We start from the raw sequence: 22,081 nt of genomic DNA, 5'->3' as shown, positions 1-22,081 counted from the left end.
GAGTTTAACCGGTTTGACAGTGCAAATAAACAAATCTTGTTCCCCATACCTGCTGTGTTTTGATCGGCAATAGCTGGACTGGATATGTGACTTACACAGATCAAAATGAGAATGAAACCATCAGAGGAGCGTTCAAAGAGCAGACACACAGTTAGTGCATTCATTCTGCTGTTCAGAATCTTTGAGCCCATCTGATAGTCGACCCTGTGAGTACAACTTTAACATTTATGGATCTGCTTTAGAATATTATTATTACGTTTGTATTAACTTCAGTTACTTTTATGTGTGATAAGTATTAAGGAGCCCATGTTATGCTATTTTCTGATCTGTTCTAATGTTGTTTCCTCATCACAAACAGACCTGGAGTTGTGTTTCGTTTTATTCACACATGTTTAACACACAAACCCTGCATGTTTAGGCTGTGGTCTTTTCTCAAACTAAAAACCCTCTGTTTCACCATGTAATGTCATGTGGTAATACAGGAAGTGCTCCACTGTTTTTAAACTCCATACACCTTCACTAGAATCATTTGGATGATTTCAGCCCTCGAACTGCCAGCCTCTACTGAACAAATGGCAAAAGGAACTGTTAACTTGAAAACTATCACATCATGACATCACAAGGTGGAAGGGAGCATTTTGAGCTTTGGAGATGTAGACCCTAATAATAAAGTGTTACTCAAACATGTGTGAATGAAACAAAACACAACTCCAGGTATGTTTTTAATGGGGTAACAGCATTATAACATGGGTTAAAGCTTAAAAGAGTCACTTTTATGTTATATAGGACTTTAAGGCTTTCACGTGTTGTGATGTTTTTATTTGATATCTTTCCATATGTAGACCTGATTATTAACTATTATTGTTCATTTTAATGGCCTGTTGTTCCCATTGTTTTATATTTTGTCAGGAAAACAAAAGTGTAAATCTCACCCTCAAACAATCACTCAGTTTGTGCCTATAAACCCCAAAGTGCAGTACGTCTACACATTATTTTGGGGTGTTTCTTGCATTTCCAAATCAATTGGGCTACAAGTTCCGAGTCATTTCTCCAAGTAGGCTACTTTTGGCTTCTCACCAAGAGGGTGTGACAGTTTACTTTGAGAATTGGCAAGTTTATTTGTAAATCACAATTCACACACAAAGTAATTCAAAGTGAAATATGTTAAAATCACAATATAAACAAATCAAAACATAAACAATAATCACAGAATGAACATTTAAAGAAAAGAGACAGAATAAAACTCTTTCAGTCATATGCACAGTTAAACAGAATCGATTGGAGCCTGCATTTAAACATTGTCAAAGTAGAGGCCTGTCTCACATCTTCAGGAAGATTGTTCCAGGTTTTAGCTGCAGAAAGGTGAAATGCTGATTCCCCATATTTAGTCCTGGTTTAGTTCTGGTTTAGTCCTGCCTCTGGGTACCTGCAGGAGGCCAGTCCCTCAGACTACCACTTCATGACATCACAAGGTGAAACAGAGCATTCGGAGCTTTGGAGATGTAGACAGACTAATAATAAAGTGTTACTCAAACGTGTGAATGAAACAAAACACAACTCCAGGTCTGTTTTTGAGGAGGTAAGAACATTATAACATGGCTAAAAACTCACCAGAGTCGGTTTTGTGTAATACAGGAGCTTTAAACTGAATGGTCTTAAATGACTCTCTTCCTCAGTGCGCAGCTATGGCCACTGCTGTCTGTCAGCTGTCGGAGGACCAGTTCTGCTGCTCCATCTGTCTGGAGGTGTTCACCGACCCCACGTCGCTCCCGTGCGGCCACACCTTCTGCAAAACCTGCATCGAGCGGTACTGGACCACGGGCACGGCTGTTCACAATTGTCCCTACTGTAAACACGTGTTCACAACAAAACCAGAACTCAAAGTCAACATTTTCATCTCGGAAATGTCCAATCAATTCAGGCAATCAATTCACCGCAATTATAAGACGCAGCAAGAAGCGAAACCAGAAGAAATATCATGCGACGTTTGCGAGGATCCCAAATCAAAAGCGCAAAAATCGTGTCTAGATTGTTCAGTTTCTTATTGTGGCGCACATCTCAAACCGCATCACACCGTCCCCGCGCTGAAAAGACACACTCTGACAGAACCACAAACACATTTAGAAGGAAAACTTTGTCCAGAACACGGTAAAGTCCTGGACGTGTACTGTGAGAACGACGACACGTGCATCTGTGCGCTGTGTGTGCATCGCCACAAACGTCACAAGGTGGCGCCACTGAGGGAGGTGTCTGAACAGAAGAGGCAGCAGCTCATGAGGACCCAGAGTGAAATAGAGAGACTGATCCAGACGAGACAGAGCAAGATACAGGAGCTGCGCCTCACTGTGGAGGTCAGTACGCATTACAGAGGAAGCATTAAAGGAGCATGGTGTAACTTTTCTTGTGGCGTGTCTCTTGCTATGATGTTATGTTTTCTTTCATTTCCAATTCTGTATAAATGGACATAACCTAACTTGCTAACCATCACTACCAGGTTTGATTGAAAACATTGCTACCATCTGCAGGTTTATTAGAATTTTACAAACTCTTTTAACTAAACCTCTTTTTCGTTGCAGTTGCCAAGCGCAGACTCTGAGCTCTCGGAGGGGCTGAGGGTCTTCTCCGCTCTGAGGGACGCCGTGGACCGAGCGCTGGAGGAGCTGTACAGGGAGGTCAGTGAGAAACAGGAGGCTGTGAGGAGCCAAACTGAAGACCAGATCCAAGAACTGGAGACGGAGATCTTTCAGCTGCAAGCCAGATTAATACAGGTACAGCCAGAAATATAGGGGTGTCCCGGGGCAAGAAGTCTCATATGGGCCCCCTCTAATATAAATGAGAGAAAGAGAGGACAATCGACCCCTTTGCCCTCTCCTTGTCTACTCCCCTGAGCACAGTATAACCCAAAAGTCAGACTGTACGGAGGAGGCTCTCATGACTACTGGAGTTTCATGTTTAAACTGAAACAGAATTTTAGTTTCGAGTCCAGAAATCTCACTGGCCAATGAGCGCTGCCAATATTTTTGCTGATTTATTGGGCAGATTTAGGTAATTTTCCCCAAATACTCTACTTTTAATGACAAACTCACGCGCAACCCTGTTTTACTACACGTTTTGTGCATCGTTGTTTTTGTACAGACGTGTTCAGATATAAAGCTTTACGTCCAGTTTTAAGCAGCTGGTCGGCTCAAGCATCAATAATATCGGCCTCTGCTGGAGATTTAAGGCCTGTCTATCTAAGGTCTGTCATTAAAGGTCTTATATTACACAAAATGGACTCTCATGACCTTTAAGCCATGTTATAATGTTGTTACCTCCTCAAAAACATATCTGGAGTTGTGTTTTGTTTCATTCACGCATGTTTGAGTAACTCTTTATTATTAGTCTGTCTATATCCCCAAAGCTCAAAATGCTCTGTTCCACCTTGTGATGTCATGAAGTGGTATTTTTCACAGCTCCTTTTACCTTTAGTTCAGTAGAGGCTGGCAATTCCAGGACTGAAATGATCCAAATGATTCTAGTGAAGGTGTGTGGAGTTTAAAAACACAGTGGAGCACTTCCTGTTTTACCCAATGACATGAAACCCATCCTAAATCTGCATGTTTAACACACAAAGTGTTAAACATGTGTGAATGAAACAAAACGCAACTCCAGGTCTGTTTGTGATGAGGAAACAACATTATAACATAGATCAGAAAACAGTGTAATACAGGCTAACCACATTATGTCTCTCACAGGTAGAACAACTTACTCAATCAAACAACCATCTACAAATCCTCCAAAACTACAAGAAGCTGCGATTAACTCCTCAAATGCAGGACTGGACCAGCGCTCGAGCCAGTCCACCAACGTTTGAGGGAATCGTGGTGCAAGCTTTGTCTAAACTCGAGAGAGAATTCAACAAAACAACCCAGAAGATGTTTGAAGAAGAGCTTATGAGAGTGAGGAGATTTGAAACTCTGATCACACTGGACGGAGACACGGCTCACCCTCAGCTCGTCGTGTCCCAAAATGGCTTCCAGGTCAACTACAGCATCGAACAGCGAAGAGTACAAAACAGCGTGAATAGATTTGAGGATTTTTTTGTTTTAGGAAAGCAAAGTTTCAGGGAAAATTTTTACTTCGAGGTTGAGGTGAGAGGCAAAACGGAGTGGACATTAGGAGTGGCGAAAGAGACGTTGAACAAGAAGGGGGCGCTGAAACTAGACCCTCAAAATGGCATCTGGGCGATCAGTTTGAAGGATAAAAACATCTTTGCGTGCGCCGATCCGGAAATCCCTCTCTTTCCAAAGGCTAAACCGGAGAAAATAGGAGTTTTTGTGAGCTATGGCGAGGGTTCAGTTTCATTTTATGATGTAGAAAACGCCGCGCTGGTTCACTCCTTCTTGGGCTTCTGCTTCAGACAGAGGCTTCAGCCGCTTTGCAGTCCCGGAAACTACTCTTATGGCAACTTCTCCCCTCTCGTTGTGTGTCAAAATTCTCCCAGTGCAAGAAGGATGACATGGCCGGTGCAATGGGCAACTATAGGGTAGATTATAGGTATTCTCACAACTCATGATTTACAGGTCGAATCTGTCTTTGAGGTGACAGTGGCTCAGTTGGTAGAGCATTCGTCCACTGATCTTATGTGTGAATGAGTGAGTGGTTTCTTCATCTGAAGTGCTTTGAGTGACTTGAAGGTGGAGAAGTGCTGTATAAAAATGTGATCTTTTATATAAATACATTTTTTCCCAGTACTTTTTTTTGCATAAGTAGTTGTTATTCCATGAACTCCAGTACAGATGTGCTCTGCATGAAATGTATCTATAAGGAACTACTTCAAAAACTGCCAGAATATCTCACCTGCTTGTTCATCATTGATACGGGAACATTTAATCCGAGATCACATGACTGCATAAGGACGAGCTGCACCAAAACTGAGACGGGAGAGAGGCTTTTGGCTGTTTTGCATCACTAAAATGTATTACACTCCAAGGAAAAGCAAAACTGGATACTTTGGTGACACAATCGCAATTTAATAATCTGGTAACAAACTTTTATACACACACCTGCTCCTGTTTTTAATGTTTTATATGGACTTATATACTGGTTTGTATTGTATTTTAAACAGGGCAGCAATGAAAAAGAGAGTGTAAATGCTCTCATTGAGAATCCCTACTTAAATAAAGATAAAGAAAGAAAGATGTTGAATTTATGATATAACTTGATATAATGTTTTCTAGTTAATACTGTAGACCTAATGTAACCAGCTCATAGACGTATAATTCAGACAGATTTACTTATGAGCAAGAAGCAGGTCATCTGTAAAACAAAACAAAAAACATATACAGTAAATGTAGAATTTTTCCTATACATTGTGTTATGTTTGATTTCCTGTGTTGTATGTTTGCCTTTGTTGACTTATGTGACACACTTTGGTCGTCTTAAGCTGCATTTAAATGTGTTATATAAATAAACCTGAACTGAATATTACCTATTCTGCATAAATAGTAGTTTTTGCATGAACTCCCCCTGCAGGTGTGGTCTTGTGAGTGCAATTTGGGTCAGATACACAGAGATACGTAATAGTTATTTAAAGCCACAGTGCCCAATTCTTTATCCATAAAATAAAATAAAGCTTTTTTAAAATTTTGGTTGTGTTTGTTGCACTGAGCGGGCTTGCATCTCCACAAACCTGACTCTTATTTGGCCTGGAGAAGCACCTCTTTTGTTTTTTTCCATGGAGATTTTGCTCCTTTGGCTATAATGTTCCACAGTATGACATAAAACGTATCTGTCTCAGTGGAGTTTGGTCTGGACACTGTCTTCTGTTACATTAGTTCAGAGTTCCATTAAAAGCCTTATTCAATGTGTTTATTCAGCTTTAGTGTGTTGACCCTTCATTACGAAAGTCTTCCTAGAAAATTGGACAGTACGTAACCCACCTACTACTGTGAAAATTATGTTTGATTTGCGCTGCAGACATGGACTAAGCAAATATTTCCAATACAAATTAATAAGAAGAGAGTCCAATTCTAGGTCCCTAAACCCTGGGGCAACAGACTCCTTTGTCCCCGCTGTTGACTCCCCTGTGGATAAGTCGCTTTTTCTGCACATTCTGGTGACACAGTGGCGATTATCACGATTATTTAAAATGTCCCACAAATGATTATTGCCGACCCTTTTTATCACAAAATTATTGTTATATATTATTGTATTATTATTGTTTATTGTCCCATCTCTTTTCTGATGGAGGGTCTGCCACATGCTCATCTCTATGGAAATGTTATTGATTTTCCTTGAATATTCAACAGTACAACATTTAATGAACCAATCTTGAGATAGATACCTTGAAAAACACTCTCAAACATTCTCACTGCGACCCAGGACCCCCTCTCCACAGATCTCACCGGTAACTTAGCCTGGTTGCATAACGAGCATGTGACAGACCCTCCATCAGACATGTTGCATAGTACACCTTTAAATATTAGCTTAGTCCATGCTCGCTGCGCAAATCAAGCAGGTGACAGGTCTTACGTAGTGAAGCTTTAAAATTGTACAGTAGGCTAAACAAAAGATGTGGGCTGCAAAATTATGACAAAACAAAAAATCTTGTAAAAAATTGAATGCCTTTAAAACAGCAAGAAATACAGTTGAATAAATATAAACATAACAAAGATGTATGCTTGCACGTTTACAAAATCATGACACCAAATAGAAAATCAGTTGCATTGTCTAAGTTACAGTTTGAACCCGTTTATTTACACAAAGAAAATACCAAAATTGTAGGAATCGAGTTGAAACAGCTGCCATTCGGTATAGGACCCTGAAGTTTGACTAGACTAAGGGGGCTAAGTAACAGGTGAAAAATAAAAATAAAACAGATACACAGATTTTAGACAATAAAATTAGCAAGAGTTTGATGGAAAATGCCACCCAAGGGGCTGCAGAGGTTTGCTACTGTTCAAAAACAACATTTCAAAAATATACAACTAAAATAGAGTGACCAGATTTTCAAAAGATGTTTGCGTAAACCCTCAGTCATCCAGGTCTGATCCATAGCAAAAGATCCACTGGGACACAGGGCTCAAAACTGGGACTGTCCCGGGTCAAGGGGGATGTCTGGTCACCCTAAACTAAAGATTTCAGAAACTTTTAGGTGTTTGTAGCGCTAATGGCCAATAAACAAAATGGGTTCTAAACCTATACACTCATGTTTAAAACACATTTTCATTTGGTTGCATTTGTCAGAAAACATCCTGCTGATTCATGAATTCACATATTTATTAAAAAGTACCACTAAACTGACCACTGCTTTGGAAGTTTAAGGCTATTGCAACTCCATAAGTAAGTGGCCTACAGTCTATTTGATATAAACACAACATTGTTAATAGCACCATTTGAAACTCTAGACAACTGTATACACTGTACACAAGCACGTCGACAGGAAGTTGGGGGCAAAAAGCTTAACATGGGCCCCCTCTAATATAAATGAACAGGATGGAGGTCCCTAAAACACCCTGGAAAACAGACCACTTTGCCTCCCCTGTCGACTCCCCTGATTGTACATTGTGTAATAAAATGAAATAGGAAAATCAGTTTAAGGAAGTAAACAGTTTAAACTGAAAGAGCACCAAAGAGATTTGATCTGCTGCCCTCTAGTGGCCTTTTCAGCTGTGGGACATCAGAAGATTTCACTAATAGGCATTTTTAAAGTTTGCAAAAAATGATTTTAAAATCTAAAATCTAAAAGAATATATCTTAGGAACAAATGATCACGTTTCCATATTGTGCAAATTTGGTTTACGGAAATAATACAATGAAAAATCAGGTTGCAGATTATGAAGTTATGTCGTTATTTTGGAGTAGTTTAACTTGACAATTCACGGGTGTCAGCTTCTTGTGATATATGCAACATTTTGAGACCTTTTCCCATTCAAAAGATGCAATATTTTTGTTTCAAATTGGTAATCGCTACGGAAATGGTGCTAATTTCTCATAATTCTGAAATCGTACTTGTTTTACTATCTGGACCATAGCACATCTTTGTTTTGGGCTCCTTTAAATAGGTTGGGGTCAAAATTTTACAAATAGTTTAAATTGCATGTCAGGTTAGACTAATAGTTTCACAACAGAGAACTAATTTAAGGTTTTACTAAAAATCTTGCCTAGTTTTTTCTAGTTTTTTTTATTTTATTTTTTTATTTTGGTGAAGTTCATAATTTAACTTCCTGATTGGACCTGGGCAGCAGATATGACACAGTAGAGGTATGGTTCCCTAGCAACCATAATATTAACAAGGGCCCAGACTGTCTAAAATGCAGAATAGCTTTGATTAGACTAATCTAAATAAATGACAATACCTTTATTTTGCTAAATAAAGGTTTAAACTAAATTTGGTGGTGGTATTTTGGGTGTTAATGGCACAGGTAGAGGTATTCTGTTTTAGAACTGAGTGCTACTTCCTGTATTTTCTTCTTCTCAACTTTTCTTCACAAACTGCTACTTAACTGATGTAAAAATAAGATAAATATTTAACACAGGTACGATCCACCAAACCAAGTCAGAATTAGAAAAACAAGAAAACCTGTCACTATGCACGTTCAGTCTGAGGAAATTGTTCTGTTTAAGTGTTAAAATGCTTTTGTTTTGACCTGGTTTGTCAAATATCTGTGTAGTTACAAGATTAGAAATAAAAAAAATATTGATACAAGTTTTACAGTTTGATGCAGACAGCGCACAGCGGTCTGATTTTGTGACAAAGTGCTACTTTTACATTGTAATCTATGGGGAAACATGAAATTCACTAATACACAGGAAAATCAGGAACCCCAGTTTTAAATGAGGCTTCCAAAGGGATAAATGTTTGGTGATGTTCTTCTTGTAATAGGCCAGTACATACACAACTAAAGCAAATAAAAAAAACTTTCTGGCATCATTTTAAAACATTTCAGAAAACAAAAACACTTTTTCTCTTGATTTTAAAGAGGGGGTATAATACTTATTACACTTCTATGGGGTACTCATTGCTAATTGAGTCTCTCTCCCTTTGCTCCTTGCACTAACTCACTCCCCCTTCTGAGCGCTATCACAACACAATCAACGTGCATCCTGCTAATTAAACTACTGCACATCACATCAGGTTTGTGAAGTTGTAGTGTATTGTTTTGTATCATGTTTTTGTATATTTATGGAGAATTGCCATGGGGGAGCATGGGTGATGTAGCGTAGGCTTTATGGGTGGAATATTGGAGAGAATTCTACTGATAATAAAGAGGGTCAAATAGGACCTAAGAGAGATCGCTAGATTACTCAAACATGCATGGATGACATATAAACATCTTCAGGCATGTTTTTGATGAGGGAAGAACATTATAACATGGTCAAAAGATCCAGCAAGTCGATTTTGAATAATACCCCCTCTTTAAATATTTGGAGTCTTATCATCTTGAGATAAATAGGTAAATGAAAGAGAGAAAGTTCCACTGAGCTGTTTAAAAACTAAAACTGTGTTAATGATCTATTGCTCCACTTTTCTCCGCTGTCTGACCCCCACGCGGTCTCACTCTTGCCCCAGGTCGGAGTTCTGTCTCTGGGGTGAAGGTGCATCCAAACATGACCCCTGGAGGTGATGCGAGATAATACCTGCTCCTCTTTTAGTGCGTTCAGTCTCGTATAGCGCGTCCATGTTCAGGAGGAGGGACGAGGAGGAAGAGGAGGAGAGAGAGGAAGAGGAAGAGGGGAGGGTCATCGCTCGATAAACTGCAGATTGATTTGACTTTCTGGGACCAGGAGTGTTCGGGTCATCGGTTTCACAGAGACACCCCCAGGATCAGGCTTCACATCGAACTCGAGCAGGATCTGAGGAAAAAAGTTGATTCTGTTAAGGAAATAATTAATGCAAATTTTCATATCCCACAAATAAGATATATCAAAAAGTTTAACTTCAGTTCTGGTCAGATTACTGGTGGACACTGCCTTATATCTATCTGAAGGGAGGAGCTAACAAGACTAAAACCAACACACCTGTTGTTTACAGTTGTTTCTATTGAGCTACCCTAAGTGTGAACTGTGCCTGAGTCATAGTGTGCATACCTATTAGTTTGTGTGGCACTGTATGTATGTATGGCGTTTTTCTCTGTGCGATTTGACTGTGAAGACAAATTTCCCCTCGGGGACAATAAAGTAACTAACTAACTAACTAGCATCCTGCACAATAATACTGATACTTTGCAGTGATATCATGCAGGGGGTGTTCTGCATGTATGTCTATGGTAGTATGTTCAGTGGTTACCATGGTGACACACTGCACACATTAGCAAACACTGCCAAAAAGTCTTAAAACTCGAGAAAAAATACAAAAAGGACTTAAACAACACATTTTCAGGAGTCTGTTGTCAATGCAAGCCTTTCTGACTCTGTTTAGGTGACAAAAGAGAGCTCTAACTGAAAAACCTTTGGCTAATGCTAGCTAGCTTGTGACTTTGAGAGAGACACAAATCAGCTCATCAGTTGTACTTCCATTTAAGTCAGTAATTTATGGTCAGATTGTGTTAAAATAAAGCTCAGATTAAAGTCTAACTTGAGTAACAGAGCTTCAGACAGAGCAGTGCCTCTTGTTTGCCTCCCCCCCGGGAATGTTTATGACATCAGCTGCAAAGTATCAACACGATTACAAGAGTAATACTATGTTTTACAGCTGTTACCCTGGAGATGGCGAGGTACAGTTCCAGTTCTGCGATGCGGCGTCCGATGCAGCTGCGTTTCCCAACCCCAAAGGGCACGGAGGCGTAGGGATGGTGCGACTGATCCCGGTTTAACCAGCGTTCCGGCAGGAACTCATCGGGACTCTGGAAAACTGCAGGGTCCCGGGATGTGGCAAAGTGACACAGGGTGATCAGGGTCTGGAGGGGACAAGGATGAGGTTTGAAATGTTCTTCATGTAATGTTATAATGCATTAGAGGTGAATAGAGCCTTACAGCACACACAAACACTTTACACGGCATTATTCACTCCACACTCAGTGCTGCTAAGATACTATTGTAGCCACAGCTGCCCTGGGACAGACTGACGGAAGTGAGGCTGCCAATCTGTGACATCAGCCCTTCCAACCGCCACCAACACTCACTCATACACCACATTCATACCAGACAATGTGGGTGAAGTGTCTTGCCTAAGGACACAACTTCTCCCATCCAATGACTAAGCAGGCAACAACTTAGATAATTAATAATAATCAATTCATATCAGTTGTGGAAGGTAACAAAGTACAAGTAGTAAAGTACTGTACTGTACTAAATATTCAGGTATCTGTATTTTACTTGAGTACATTTTACAGTGGATACTTTTTACTTTGACTTCAGTACATTTGAGAACAGTATCTGTACTTTCTACTCCACTTTAAATGGACTCCACTACATACTACTACTGAAAAGTAAAAAGTGCTTTTCATATGATTTGAGGGGTTATTTTTAACATATTCGTGGAAACATCCTGACTAAAGTTTTTGAGTTCAAGCTTTGACTTTGAGCAAAACAAAAATAAATACACAAAATTCTTCAGAAAATTAAGAAATTGATTTGTATTGTTACTGTTGACCAAAATATGTCTAATTTTTGATGAATATCACTGCATTTACACTTGAACAAATGAACACTTGTAAAATACTTTTTACTTTTAAAGTACATTTTTAAACGGGTACTTAAATACTTTTACTTAAGTTGATTTTTTCATGTGATACTTTTATTTGAATAACTTTTTACCTCTGTATCTGCACTTTTACTTCAGTAACAAAATTGAGTGCTTCTTCCATCACTGATTAATATAAAGTACTTGCGATTTTTGTATTACAGTTGTATTTGGATTTACAATGAATATTTTCAGATAGGTTTTCAGTTTGAGGTGAACATAAAAATAGAGAGAATATAAAATGGACAACAGAACATATACTAAAATCCCATGCATTTCAGAGGATGTTTCTAGTTGTAGCCCAATCACGACCTGAGCAGGAGAGACCCACCTTTTTGGGGATGACGTAACCTCCGACCTGGATGTCTCTCTCTGTGATGACTCGGGCGTTGCCGGGAATAACTGGATACAACCTGAAAATTTTAAAGTCTTATTATAATTTGAGTTTAAGCAAATTATTAAACATAAGAGACAAAACAATGTTACATAAATCACATAAATGCTACCATATTTTAAACAAGGAGTTTGATGAAAAAAAAAATGAAATTGAGGAGCCTTTTTCACATGGGACAAGTCAGGTTTGTGGAGATGCAAGCCCAGTCACAGTGAAGACATGTTTTTCTATGTTTTGGTGCAATAAAAACATCAATAAAAAAAAAAAAAAAACGAATGAAAAAAAACAAAACTTTTATTTTAGTCTGTTTTTTTGGTTAAAATGTTACATGATGGGGCTTTAGAAAAATAAAACCTTGAGTATACTGTCTATAAAGAAAAAATATCTTACAAAAATAAAATACTTGTATGAATGGAGTTATTTATTCACTGCCAAAGATATGGTCTGATTATTAAAATATATAATTCCTGCTAAAATAGGACCAGGGAATAGGTTATAATCTAAATACATTTTAAATTTACCTGAGCACTTCTTTGACTGTGGCTTTGAGGAGGGGCATCTGGGCCACATCAGCCGCGTTTGGGATCCGACGATCACCCAGAACTTTGAGCACCTCGCCCCTAAGTCTGGACTGCACCTCGGGGTGACGGGACAGTTCATACAGGGACCATGACAAAGTACTGGAGATCTGGAACAAAAAATAATGATGTTTTTGTTACATTAGAACACAGGCTGGTGGTACTTTGATGATCTATTTCACTCCTACGTTTTATTTGTTTGGTCCCACTTAAATTTAGCACTAGTTTAGTCCTGGTTTTGTTTGATCTGAGCTATAGTTCATGTTTGGCTTATACTCAGTTTAGTCTTGATCAAGTTTTAGCTCTCTTAAACCTGGTTAAAGGTGCACTGTGTAACTTTCCTGGTGGAGTGTCAGCAATCTGCTTGTTTCTATGGAGATTTGCTTTGCCAAGAACATTTCACAGTAAGGCAAATTATCTATTTTACATTTATTTATTAATATTTTTTTGTGCCCGGGAAGACGCAGGACACCCAGGAGGGGACTATGGGAACGCCTGGGGGCCTCAAGGAGCTAGAGGAAGTGTCTGGGGTGAGGGAAGTCTGGGAGTCCCGGCTTAGACTGTTGCCCCGGCGGCCCGGCCACCGGATAAGTGAAAGACAATAGATGGATGGATGGATCTGGATGCATATATTTACTTACGGGTGTTTTTAGAGATAAATTTAACGCCATAGTGTGGAACATTCTAGGCAGTGCAAAAACATACTGGTTTGATATCGTCTTTTGTGGTTTCAGATTACATTATATTCGATACAAATGAGGAACAGATTTGGTTAAAATTCTGATTTTTGTTGTAAAATACGGAATTCTAGTCACTGAAAGAAATGATCAAGATTTGTTAATTTCTTTCCCTCTGTTCTCTGAGAAAACAACATCATCACACTCACCCACAGTCCTATACATCTGCAATAAATAAACTCTAAAATACATGTACGCTATAATGTCCCATTACCGTGTCGACTCCAGCCAGCAGCAGCTCTGTCACGTTGCTATAGACGGTCTTCATGGGGAGACCGGTTTGGGACAGGAAGTAGGTCAGGTACCGCCCCTCCACCTTCTCCCCCCGCGACACTTTCTCCGCCTCTGCTGCCATCCGCTGGTCAATGTGGCCCTTAGCTGGACACAAACCAGAACACAGAAACAGTTCATTATAGTTCTTTATTAGCACAACATTAAGGGAGGGTGAGATTGACAAATATGAAAATATGAGATGAGATGATATGCTAACATGTGTCTGTAATATGTGTCTGTAACATGTGTCTATAACATGTGTCTGTAACATGTGTCTATGACATGTGTCTATAAAATGTGTCTGTAACATGTGTCTGTGACATGTGTCTGTTGCATGTGTCTGTAACATGTGTCTGTAACATGTGTCTGTAACATGTGTCTATGACATGTGTCTATAACATGTGTCTGTAACATGTGTCTGTGACATGTGTCTGTTGCATGTGTCTGTAACATATGTGTGTGTAACATGTGTCTGTAACATGTGTCTATAACATGTGTCTGTAACATGTGTCTGTGGCATGTGTCTGTTGCATGTGTCTGTAACATGTGTGTGTAACATGTGTCTATAAAATGTGTTTGTTGCATGTGTCTGTAACATGTGTGTGTCACATGTGTGTAACATGTTTCTATAACATGTGTCTGTAGCATGTGTCTGTTACATGCATCTGTGAATGTCTTGGTTGTGGTTTAAGTAAAGCCTATAACATACATATACCCTAAAAATCTGATCTTTTTCCAACTTTTTCAGTTCAATTCAAGCTATTTATATAGCACATTTAAAACAACTTGAGCTGAAATAAAAGTCAACAACAAAAAACAAACATACAAATAACACGATATATAGGAAAAGTAGAATATAACACCAAGATATCTTGTGTAGCTAGTATTAAATGCCAGGGAGAAGAGGTGGGTTTTCAGTCTAGTCTTAAACTGTGTTAAAGACTGAGAGGATCTGACAGCCAGAGGGCGCTATTCTATAGTCTGGACGCTGCCACAGAAAAGGCTCTGTCACCTCTGGTCTTGAGCATAGACCTTATTTGCCCATAAATGCATTTAAACCTAAACCGCTCTTTCTTTGTGGTGGCACTTCTGGTCAAGAGGGGATCCGACAATTTGGGAAAAATTTTGCAGCCAAAATCTAACATAAAGTAGTGTTGATTTGCGTGAATTGTTCCATCTTCATGTGAGCAACAAGCCAACACTGCCCCCCTTTCTCTGGGAGGCTTTAAAACGGCTCTTTTTACAGATTTTATACTCAATATTTACATTTTGCATATGATTCCAAGATGATTTTGGTATTAATGACATAATGTGAGTACGGTATTTTTACATATACATTTCTTCAGTTGTTGTTGCAATTAGAAATGAAATGGTTATCTTTTTGTATGTTTTTTTTTTTTTTTTTATCCAAAGCAAATTATTATCATCTACTTAAAATGTATTAATTCAACTTAAAATATTTAGATGGGAAAAGATTATCATTTTTAAAGTTAACATTCATTCACATTCATTTAATTTTATTGAAAGCGTAGTTGCAGATAGCAGTAAAAGCAGCTTCCGTATTCTGAGTTCATTTGAGGTGAGTGGAAATCCCGTAGCTTAAACACTTGGCACAGTCCCACGGTCGCCCCTGTGTGCTTATGGGTAAATGTGTTGTACTGTATATGAGGTTTAGGCTGTGATAATCTGCTGTGAAACACTTTAATCTGCTCCTCTGATCCAGTTTGGACCAGCGTTCGATTTTGGATGAAGGCTTTAGTGGAACGACATCCCAGTCAAACATCAAACCAGCCATGAGGATGAGAAAATATTTGAAATCATTGCGTAAGCCGAGGCAAGATTATAATACAGAGGAGAGCTCATAGTGTGTTTGTATGAAATACTCAAAAGGGCTGTAAGGAAAATAACGCTGTTTAGACCATGACCACGGGCTGTATAAAGACTGGACTCAGCTCCAGTCAAATGAAGCTCATTGAGGCTAGAAGTTATAGCGGCCAATTTAGAACCGAATTTCACATTTGGAATTCCGACCGTGACTATCATAGCAACCAAAGAGCCAATCCAGAGCGAGGCTGTTGAAGGTAACGTCCCTTCCCGCCCACACCACTGGTTTAGATGGGAGCAGATGTTAGCAACGCTGTCAAAGAAACCTGTTGCTAACGCCAGCAAGAGGGACCTCGGGGAAAGAAGGTGCCTGATTTGTCTGTTATTAATGATCATATCTTGATATATCTCTACAGACAAAATAGCGAAATAAAAACACCAGGATCATCTAGAGCGGGTTAATACCAACATTTTAAGACCAAAATGACGAGTCTGACAGCAGCAGTTACAGAGAGAGGGGCCACAGTTTTTCAATAGAAAGTGAATTGGAGCCAGAGCTGACAGAGCCAAAAGCGCTCATGCTCACAGCCTACTTAGGGCGCGGTAGCTAGCAGGTTCAAATAAATAAAACTGCTGTGTGCTGTCTGCTTCTGTTATAAACCATTTTATTGTTCGTGCACCCGTAAGTACAAGAAAGGACAGTGAAGTGGGTGGAGATAGGGGGTAGCTGAAAATATAAATTTCCTGAGCACTCAAGCCTTAAATGCAGGACAGGATTACTCACACATACATAAATCTATGGAAATATGAATTGCGATGCTGTAGAACATTAGACAAAGAATTATCATCTCCATGGAGATGAGCCGCTGGCATGTCTTCCTCCAGAAATATTACATAGTGCACCTTTAAATGCTTCCTTCGTCTCTAAAACTTACAGAGGCATGTATTTTATCTTTTCAGCGAAAGCAGAGATAGATAGAAAGAAAGAGACAGAGAGAGAGGGAGAGAGATACATAGAGACAGAGAGATAAAGTGCCTTACCAAGGTCAAACAGGTAGATTTTCTTTTTAGCTATAGCATGAACAGGTAGATAGAAAGAGAGGGAGAGAAAGAGAGAGCGAAAGACAGAGAGTGATAAAGTCACTCTATGAAGTCAATCATGCAGTCTTTCATTTTAACTAGAGCATAAATAGTTAGAAAGAGAGAGCGAGAGAGAGAAAGAGAGAGAGAAAGAGAGAATGCTGATAGTCTTTCTTTTTAGCTAGAGAGAGACTGATTTACTGAACTTAAACATGTAGTCTTTCTTTTTAACTATAGAGTAAATGTCAGATAGAAAAGAGAGAAAGGGAGAGAGGGATAGAGAGAAAGAGCCAGATAAAACGCCTTACCAAAGTCAAACATGTAGTCCCAGCACTGACAGAAGATGCTCCAGGGTTTGGGGAAGATCTGGTGGAGCCACTGAGGCATGGCCATGGTGAGGAGGGTCATCACAAACATGGTGTTAATGGACTGAATGAAGCGCTCCGTCTCCTCGGGGACCACAGGGTCCAAGCAGCCGATCCGGGACTCGAACAGGACGGAAGAGATGCCTGAGAAGAGTGAGAGAGAGGGAGAGAGAGATAGAGAGAGGGAGAGGAGGATATCTTTACAACAGTTATTACCATGAGGATGCCAGGAGTTAAACTCAAAGTACTTTATAACTGATTACAACGCAATGTCAATGTGTAATATGCAATTCTCTTGCTACCTGCCTGTCTCCATATAGATGCTATCACTTTGCTTTTTAAAGTTCCACAGTATGGCATTAAAGTCTCTGAAATTAGATTTTAGATTTACCCAGTCCTGGTGTATTCTCACACATCACCACTAGATGCTATCTACATTACTGCTGTCAGATTTGGTCTGACAGAAGAAGACCAGAGAGCACAGGTGAGTCTGAACAAAGGCCAGGGAAGGAGCCAAGTAAGGAGAGGGGCCAGGTGGGGGAAGCGGGGAACAGGTTTCTACTGATAACAAAAAAAATCTTAAAACTTACAGATGGTAGCTTTAAGCCTAAAAAAATCCATGCAAACAGGCATCCAACTTTTAGTTATGTTACACAGAGGCATCACCATTTTAAAATTTTTTAAATTTATTTTAGTCTATGCACTGCTGGGCTACAGCAGCTGCTCAACATCTGTTCATCTTATGGTGTGGAGCGTGAAGTTAACGTACAGTGCAACTGAGAGTATGATCATAATCTGTAGGACCGAAGACGACAAGTATGAGAGCTTTTTACCTGTCTAATGTTGTGTTGAGGGTCACAACTAAAGTAAAATATCTCGGGCATAAGTGCAGATGGTGTTGCTCAGGTAAACACTCTGATACACAAGTTTGTTTTTTGTTCTGATGATGTAAAGCTGATAAAGTTTAAATCATATTGTAAACTGTTATGCACTGCCCCCCTCTGGACTTTTTACAGAAAACCAGTCTCCAAGGCCACAGGTGGACTGTATTGACCCTTTACAGGTGCTCTTTGTGGGTGCTCTTTGCTGATCCTCTTTGCGGGTGCTCTTTGCTGATCCTCTTTGTGGGTGCTCTTTCAGGCTACTGCACAAGTGAACACTTTACTGTACAAAGAACTTTAATATACGGTTTTATTTGTAGCCGAATAAGTCAGAAAAGGAACTCATAATGTCACTCACAAACATAAGATTCTATGCAATACGCTTCAGTCCACTGGCATAGGGTTAGGGTTGTCTTTTTAAAACATAAATTTGAATTAAATCTCACAAAATATCAGGATCAGCAGCCTTCTTCCACTGTTCTCACTAGCTTATTGCACACGAATGAACCTCTATTTACAAAATTAGCAGAGGCGAGGTACTTTGGATAAACACATAGAGTGACACATGTTTCCATATCGTGCACAAGGTAATGACAGGACTTCTCAACACTGAATAAATACCAGAAAGTCCTTTTAAAAGCGTCTATTTCGGAGATGTCTGCTATATGTTTGCTTACACTGACAGACAGTAGGGAACGGGACATGGTAAAACGCTGAATGAACTCCATTGAGAGAATTACATAAGAGACAATAAAACGTGAGGCATATAGCGTGTGTGAATTCGCGGTTTGGCCCGGTTCCATTTGGTAATAAAGATCCCAAACGTTTAAGGACGTCATTGGGGACCCAAAGTCAGTGGAGGTGATCCGTGTTTAGTCTGGGTCGATATGGGAAAGGAAAAATCGAAAATTAAGGTGTGGGGAAGTCAGCTGCTTTGGCTTTATACAAAGTGACATTAGGACCAACCTTAGTGACGTACTTGCACTGTAAAAATATGGAAGCCTTCAGTCAAACAGGTGGGTGTAATTATGAAACGTATTATGGTAGTGAACTGTGCGAGGTGATGTCACCGCTCAGGGACAATCACGGCAAAGACCTATCAGCTTCTGATGATGTCGTAAGCATTTGGCTTGTGAAAAGACAGAACCAATTTGATTGTAAAGATTGCACTGTATTATGAGGACATTTTGTGGGATTATTAAAGCATAATTAGGGAACCAATTTTAGCACATTGCAGTAAGCCAAACATGAAGCTAGACATATTTTTAGGGACTTTTTTTACCATGACAAAAGTGCTCATTTAGATACTTTGCAGCTGATGTCATCAACATTAGCCGGGGGTGTGATGCTAACTTGAGGCACTGCTCTGTCTGAAGCTCTGTTACTCAAGATAGAATTTAATCTGAGCTTTATTTTAATCTGATCATAAAGGACTGATTTAGCTTGAACTACACCAGGTGAGTTGATTTGTGCTGTTAAACAAGTCCCTCTCCAGTAACATTACAGTCACAAGCTAGCTAGCATTAGCCAATGGTTTTTCAGTTAGTCAGTTTACCTTTTTGTTGAAAATGAAAGTCCTAAACAGGACCATGAACGCTCGGATTGATCACAGGCTCTTGGAAATGTCTTGTTTAAATCAATTTTGTATTTGTATTTTTAGACAATCTTAAAACTTTCTTGAGAGTTATTTCTAATGTGTGCATTGTATCATCACGATAACTACTCAACATTCCACCATAGGCATACAGGAAGATCACCCCCTTCGTGACCCCCCTGCAAAGTACCAATGGGAAAACAAAACTAAAGCCACTCAGACAGGTGTCTGAAGAGGACTGGTGCTTTTAATGCGCTTTAGTGATTGATTCCAAAATGTAGAAAATGCAAAAACTGCAATGAAGCAATGTTGAATTTAAAACAGCTTTAAAGGGCATAGACTAATGACATCATCAAGTTGACAAATGTTTTAAATTATGAATGAATCTCAACTTGGAGTGACCCCCTCAAAAAGTGTCATAATTTGGACAAGTTTGGAATTGGGTGGGACCAGGATGTTGTTTACTCAAAGTTTAAGTACAGTTTTAAATTCCTTTTATATACAACAGCTTAGAGCCATGTTTCTCAAACTGTGGTAAGTAAACTGAATCTGGTAGTATGGGGGGCCCAAGTTGAGTATTTGTTTTGTTCAGAGACACATCTATTGATGTTTCTGTCCTCCTTAGAAGTAGACGACTTAGAAGTACTTTATCCATGGTTTAGTCTCATTTTAAACTTGGTTTAGTCCTAAGTTAGACCTGATAAAGGCGGGGTTTATATCTGGTGGTACTCGGAAAACCAAATATTATCTTGGTGTGAAAAGTTTGAGAACTTTGCCTGGGATCCAGAACATACACTTCAGTACTTTACAAAGATGTTAGTCTGGTCACTGGTGAATCCCCCCCGTTTCCAAATGGGTGTGACTGACAGGTGGATTAGTCAATCAGGGGTACGCGAGGTCTGTCCGTATTGGAAAAATTTAAGGCAAAAATATCACAGAGGACTGAAAAACATTGAAGATTTCTGCAGTATCAATGAACGAAACGCTAAACACTGTTAAAGCAAAACTATGTAACTTTTAGCATAGTAGGGGAGTACTTTTAGTGGTAGTACTCCCCCTACAGGCCGCTTGTGAGAACGTAAACACTCCACAAAAACACTTTTTATTATTTGATCCATATTATAGTGTCTATGTGTGAGAAGAGCCTTACCCTCCAGTCCAAATCTGTAGAATTCACTGGCGATGTCCGGCACCAGTCCGCTCTTCTTTCTGGAGAATCGCAGTTTGTCGATGAGATCTGAGACGACGCTGTTTAAGGTTTGATCGTACGCCTCGACCGCTTTGGGGCGGAGCATGTGCTTCCCCAGAAGACTCCTCACCGTCTGCCACTCCTCCCCTTCACTAGAAAAAAATATTTATTTAGTCATAAAGTTTAGACATAATAAAATTCAAACATATAACTACTTAAAGGTGCACTACAAAACTTTCTGGTAAAAAGATGTCATGGAGCTCTACAGTTCCGCCCAGTCCGCTCTGGTTTTGGAAATAAATTTCCCATTCATTTTTCCCATAGACACCCACTGCATTCGGCTCCAGTCAAATGAAGCTCATTGAGACTAGCAGTTTTAAAGCAGAGTTCCATGCATTTGGAGCAGAGTTTCACATGGAATTTCAACTGCGAATATCATAGCAACCAAAGAGCCAATCTGGAGCGAGACTGTTGAAGGTAACCCCCCTTCCTGCCCGTACTGCTTCAGCAGGGAGGGTGATCATTTTTCAGAGTCGATGGAGCCAGAAGCGCGCCCATGCTCACTTCCTATTTGGAACGCGGCGGCTAGCAAGTTAGCTGTGTCCATTTGTATATACAGTCTATGGTGGGAACAGAGCAGAACCTGCAACGTTCTGGGATTGACACGTGTGAATGTGGGTCATAGCTGAGTGTTCTGGTATTTTGTAAAAAAAAATACAGTTTTCTTGCACTTTTTCTGCATAAATTGTACTTTTTGCATGAATTCCCACCACAGGTAGCCTTGTGAGTGCAGTTTGGGTCAGATACATAGATAATAGTTTTGAGAGCTTTTGCCACGCCCTCTTTTCAGTCAACCAATCAATCGGCATCACATGTCTTTAGTCCAACAAGAATTTCTTTAGTCAACTACAGCCTCACAGCAATCACATTTATATGTTCTACGTCACATCCTCAGCCCTGTACTTACGCAGTGAGCAGGCCGTAGTGGTGCCCACGTAGCTGTCTATAGTCTTTCCAGGAGGACAGTTCGGACCTCATGGGGTGAAGGCCCTCCTGTCTCAGCACCTGCTCGATCAGCCCTGGGTCAGCTATATGAACCGTCAAGATCGGGCCGAAGCTTGCTTTCCACATGGGACCGTACCTCTGCAGACCCTCCAACTGAGAAAGGGGGGGAGAGAGGGGGGGAGGTGAGAGGGGGGAAGGGAGATAGGGGGAAGGGGGGAGGGGATAGAGAGAAAGAGAAGAAAGGAAAGAGAGAAAGAGATAGGGGAAGAGGGAGAGGAGGAGTGGACTTAGAGCTCAGTCTATTTTAAGGTGCCTGTATAAGACAATCTCACATTATATGCAAAGCTCTGCATTATAATCAGCATAAGAATCATTAGACTTCTTACATGGCTAATCTTTTGTTTTCAAGTGATGAAATAAAAGACCATTTCCAAAGCAATTAAACATTCAAAACAAAATGGTCAATGTAATACATAAGAAGAGGCATCTAATCAGT

At 39.8% G+C, this 22,081-nt stretch overlaps 2 protein-coding genes across 2 annotated transcripts in view; one reads left to right on the top strand and one right to left on the bottom strand.

Moving 5' to 3' along the window:
• The first annotated feature begins 92 nt into the window (after nucleotides 1-92).
• LOC117371537 (E3 ubiquitin-protein ligase TRIM21-like) lies at nucleotides 93-5,507 on the top strand. Its single transcript, XM_033967240.2, has 4 exons — nucleotides 93-206; nucleotides 1,677-2,351; nucleotides 2,577-2,768; nucleotides 3,735-5,507. Exons 2-4 carry the CDS (start codon nucleotides 1,686-1,688, stop codon nucleotides 4,527-4,529), a joined length of 1,653 nt encoding a protein of 550 aa, XP_033823131.1. The 5' UTR covers nucleotides 93-206; nucleotides 1,677-1,685; the 3' UTR covers nucleotides 4,530-5,507.
• Nucleotides 5,508-6,590: 1,083 nt separating this feature from the next.
• Nucleotides 6,591-22,081, bottom strand: part of LOC117371673 (25-hydroxyvitamin D-1 alpha hydroxylase, mitochondrial) — a 16,117-nt gene continuing 626 nt past the window's right edge. Inside the window, exons 2-9 of the mRNA XM_033967371.2 lie at nucleotides 21,548-21,738; nucleotides 20,542-20,732; nucleotides 16,860-17,060; nucleotides 13,589-13,752; nucleotides 12,581-12,747; nucleotides 11,997-12,078; nucleotides 10,683-10,880; nucleotides 6,591-9,837 (exon numbers count right to left, since the gene is read on the bottom strand). Of these exons, the coding sequence (XP_033823262.1) occupies nucleotides 9,724-9,837; nucleotides 10,683-10,880; nucleotides 11,997-12,078; nucleotides 12,581-12,747; nucleotides 13,589-13,752; nucleotides 16,860-17,060; nucleotides 20,542-20,732; nucleotides 21,548-21,738 (1,308 nt within the window). The 3' untranslated portion in view covers nucleotides 6,591-9,723. The remainder of the gene's footprint in view (nucleotides 9,838-10,682; nucleotides 10,881-11,996; nucleotides 12,079-12,580; nucleotides 12,748-13,588; nucleotides 13,753-16,859; nucleotides 17,061-20,541; nucleotides 20,733-21,547; nucleotides 21,739-22,081) is intronic.

This window comes from Periophthalmus magnuspinnatus, chromosome 5 (genome assembly GCF_009829125.3).
Source record: "Periophthalmus magnuspinnatus isolate fPerMag1 chromosome 5, fPerMag1.2.pri, whole genome shotgun sequence".
Classification (NCBI taxonomy): domain Eukaryota; kingdom Metazoa; phylum Chordata; class Actinopteri; order Gobiiformes; family Gobiidae; genus Periophthalmus; species Periophthalmus magnuspinnatus.
The sequence above is the reverse complement of the archived record's forward strand: the minus strand, read 5'-3'. Positions and strand labels throughout refer to the sequence as shown.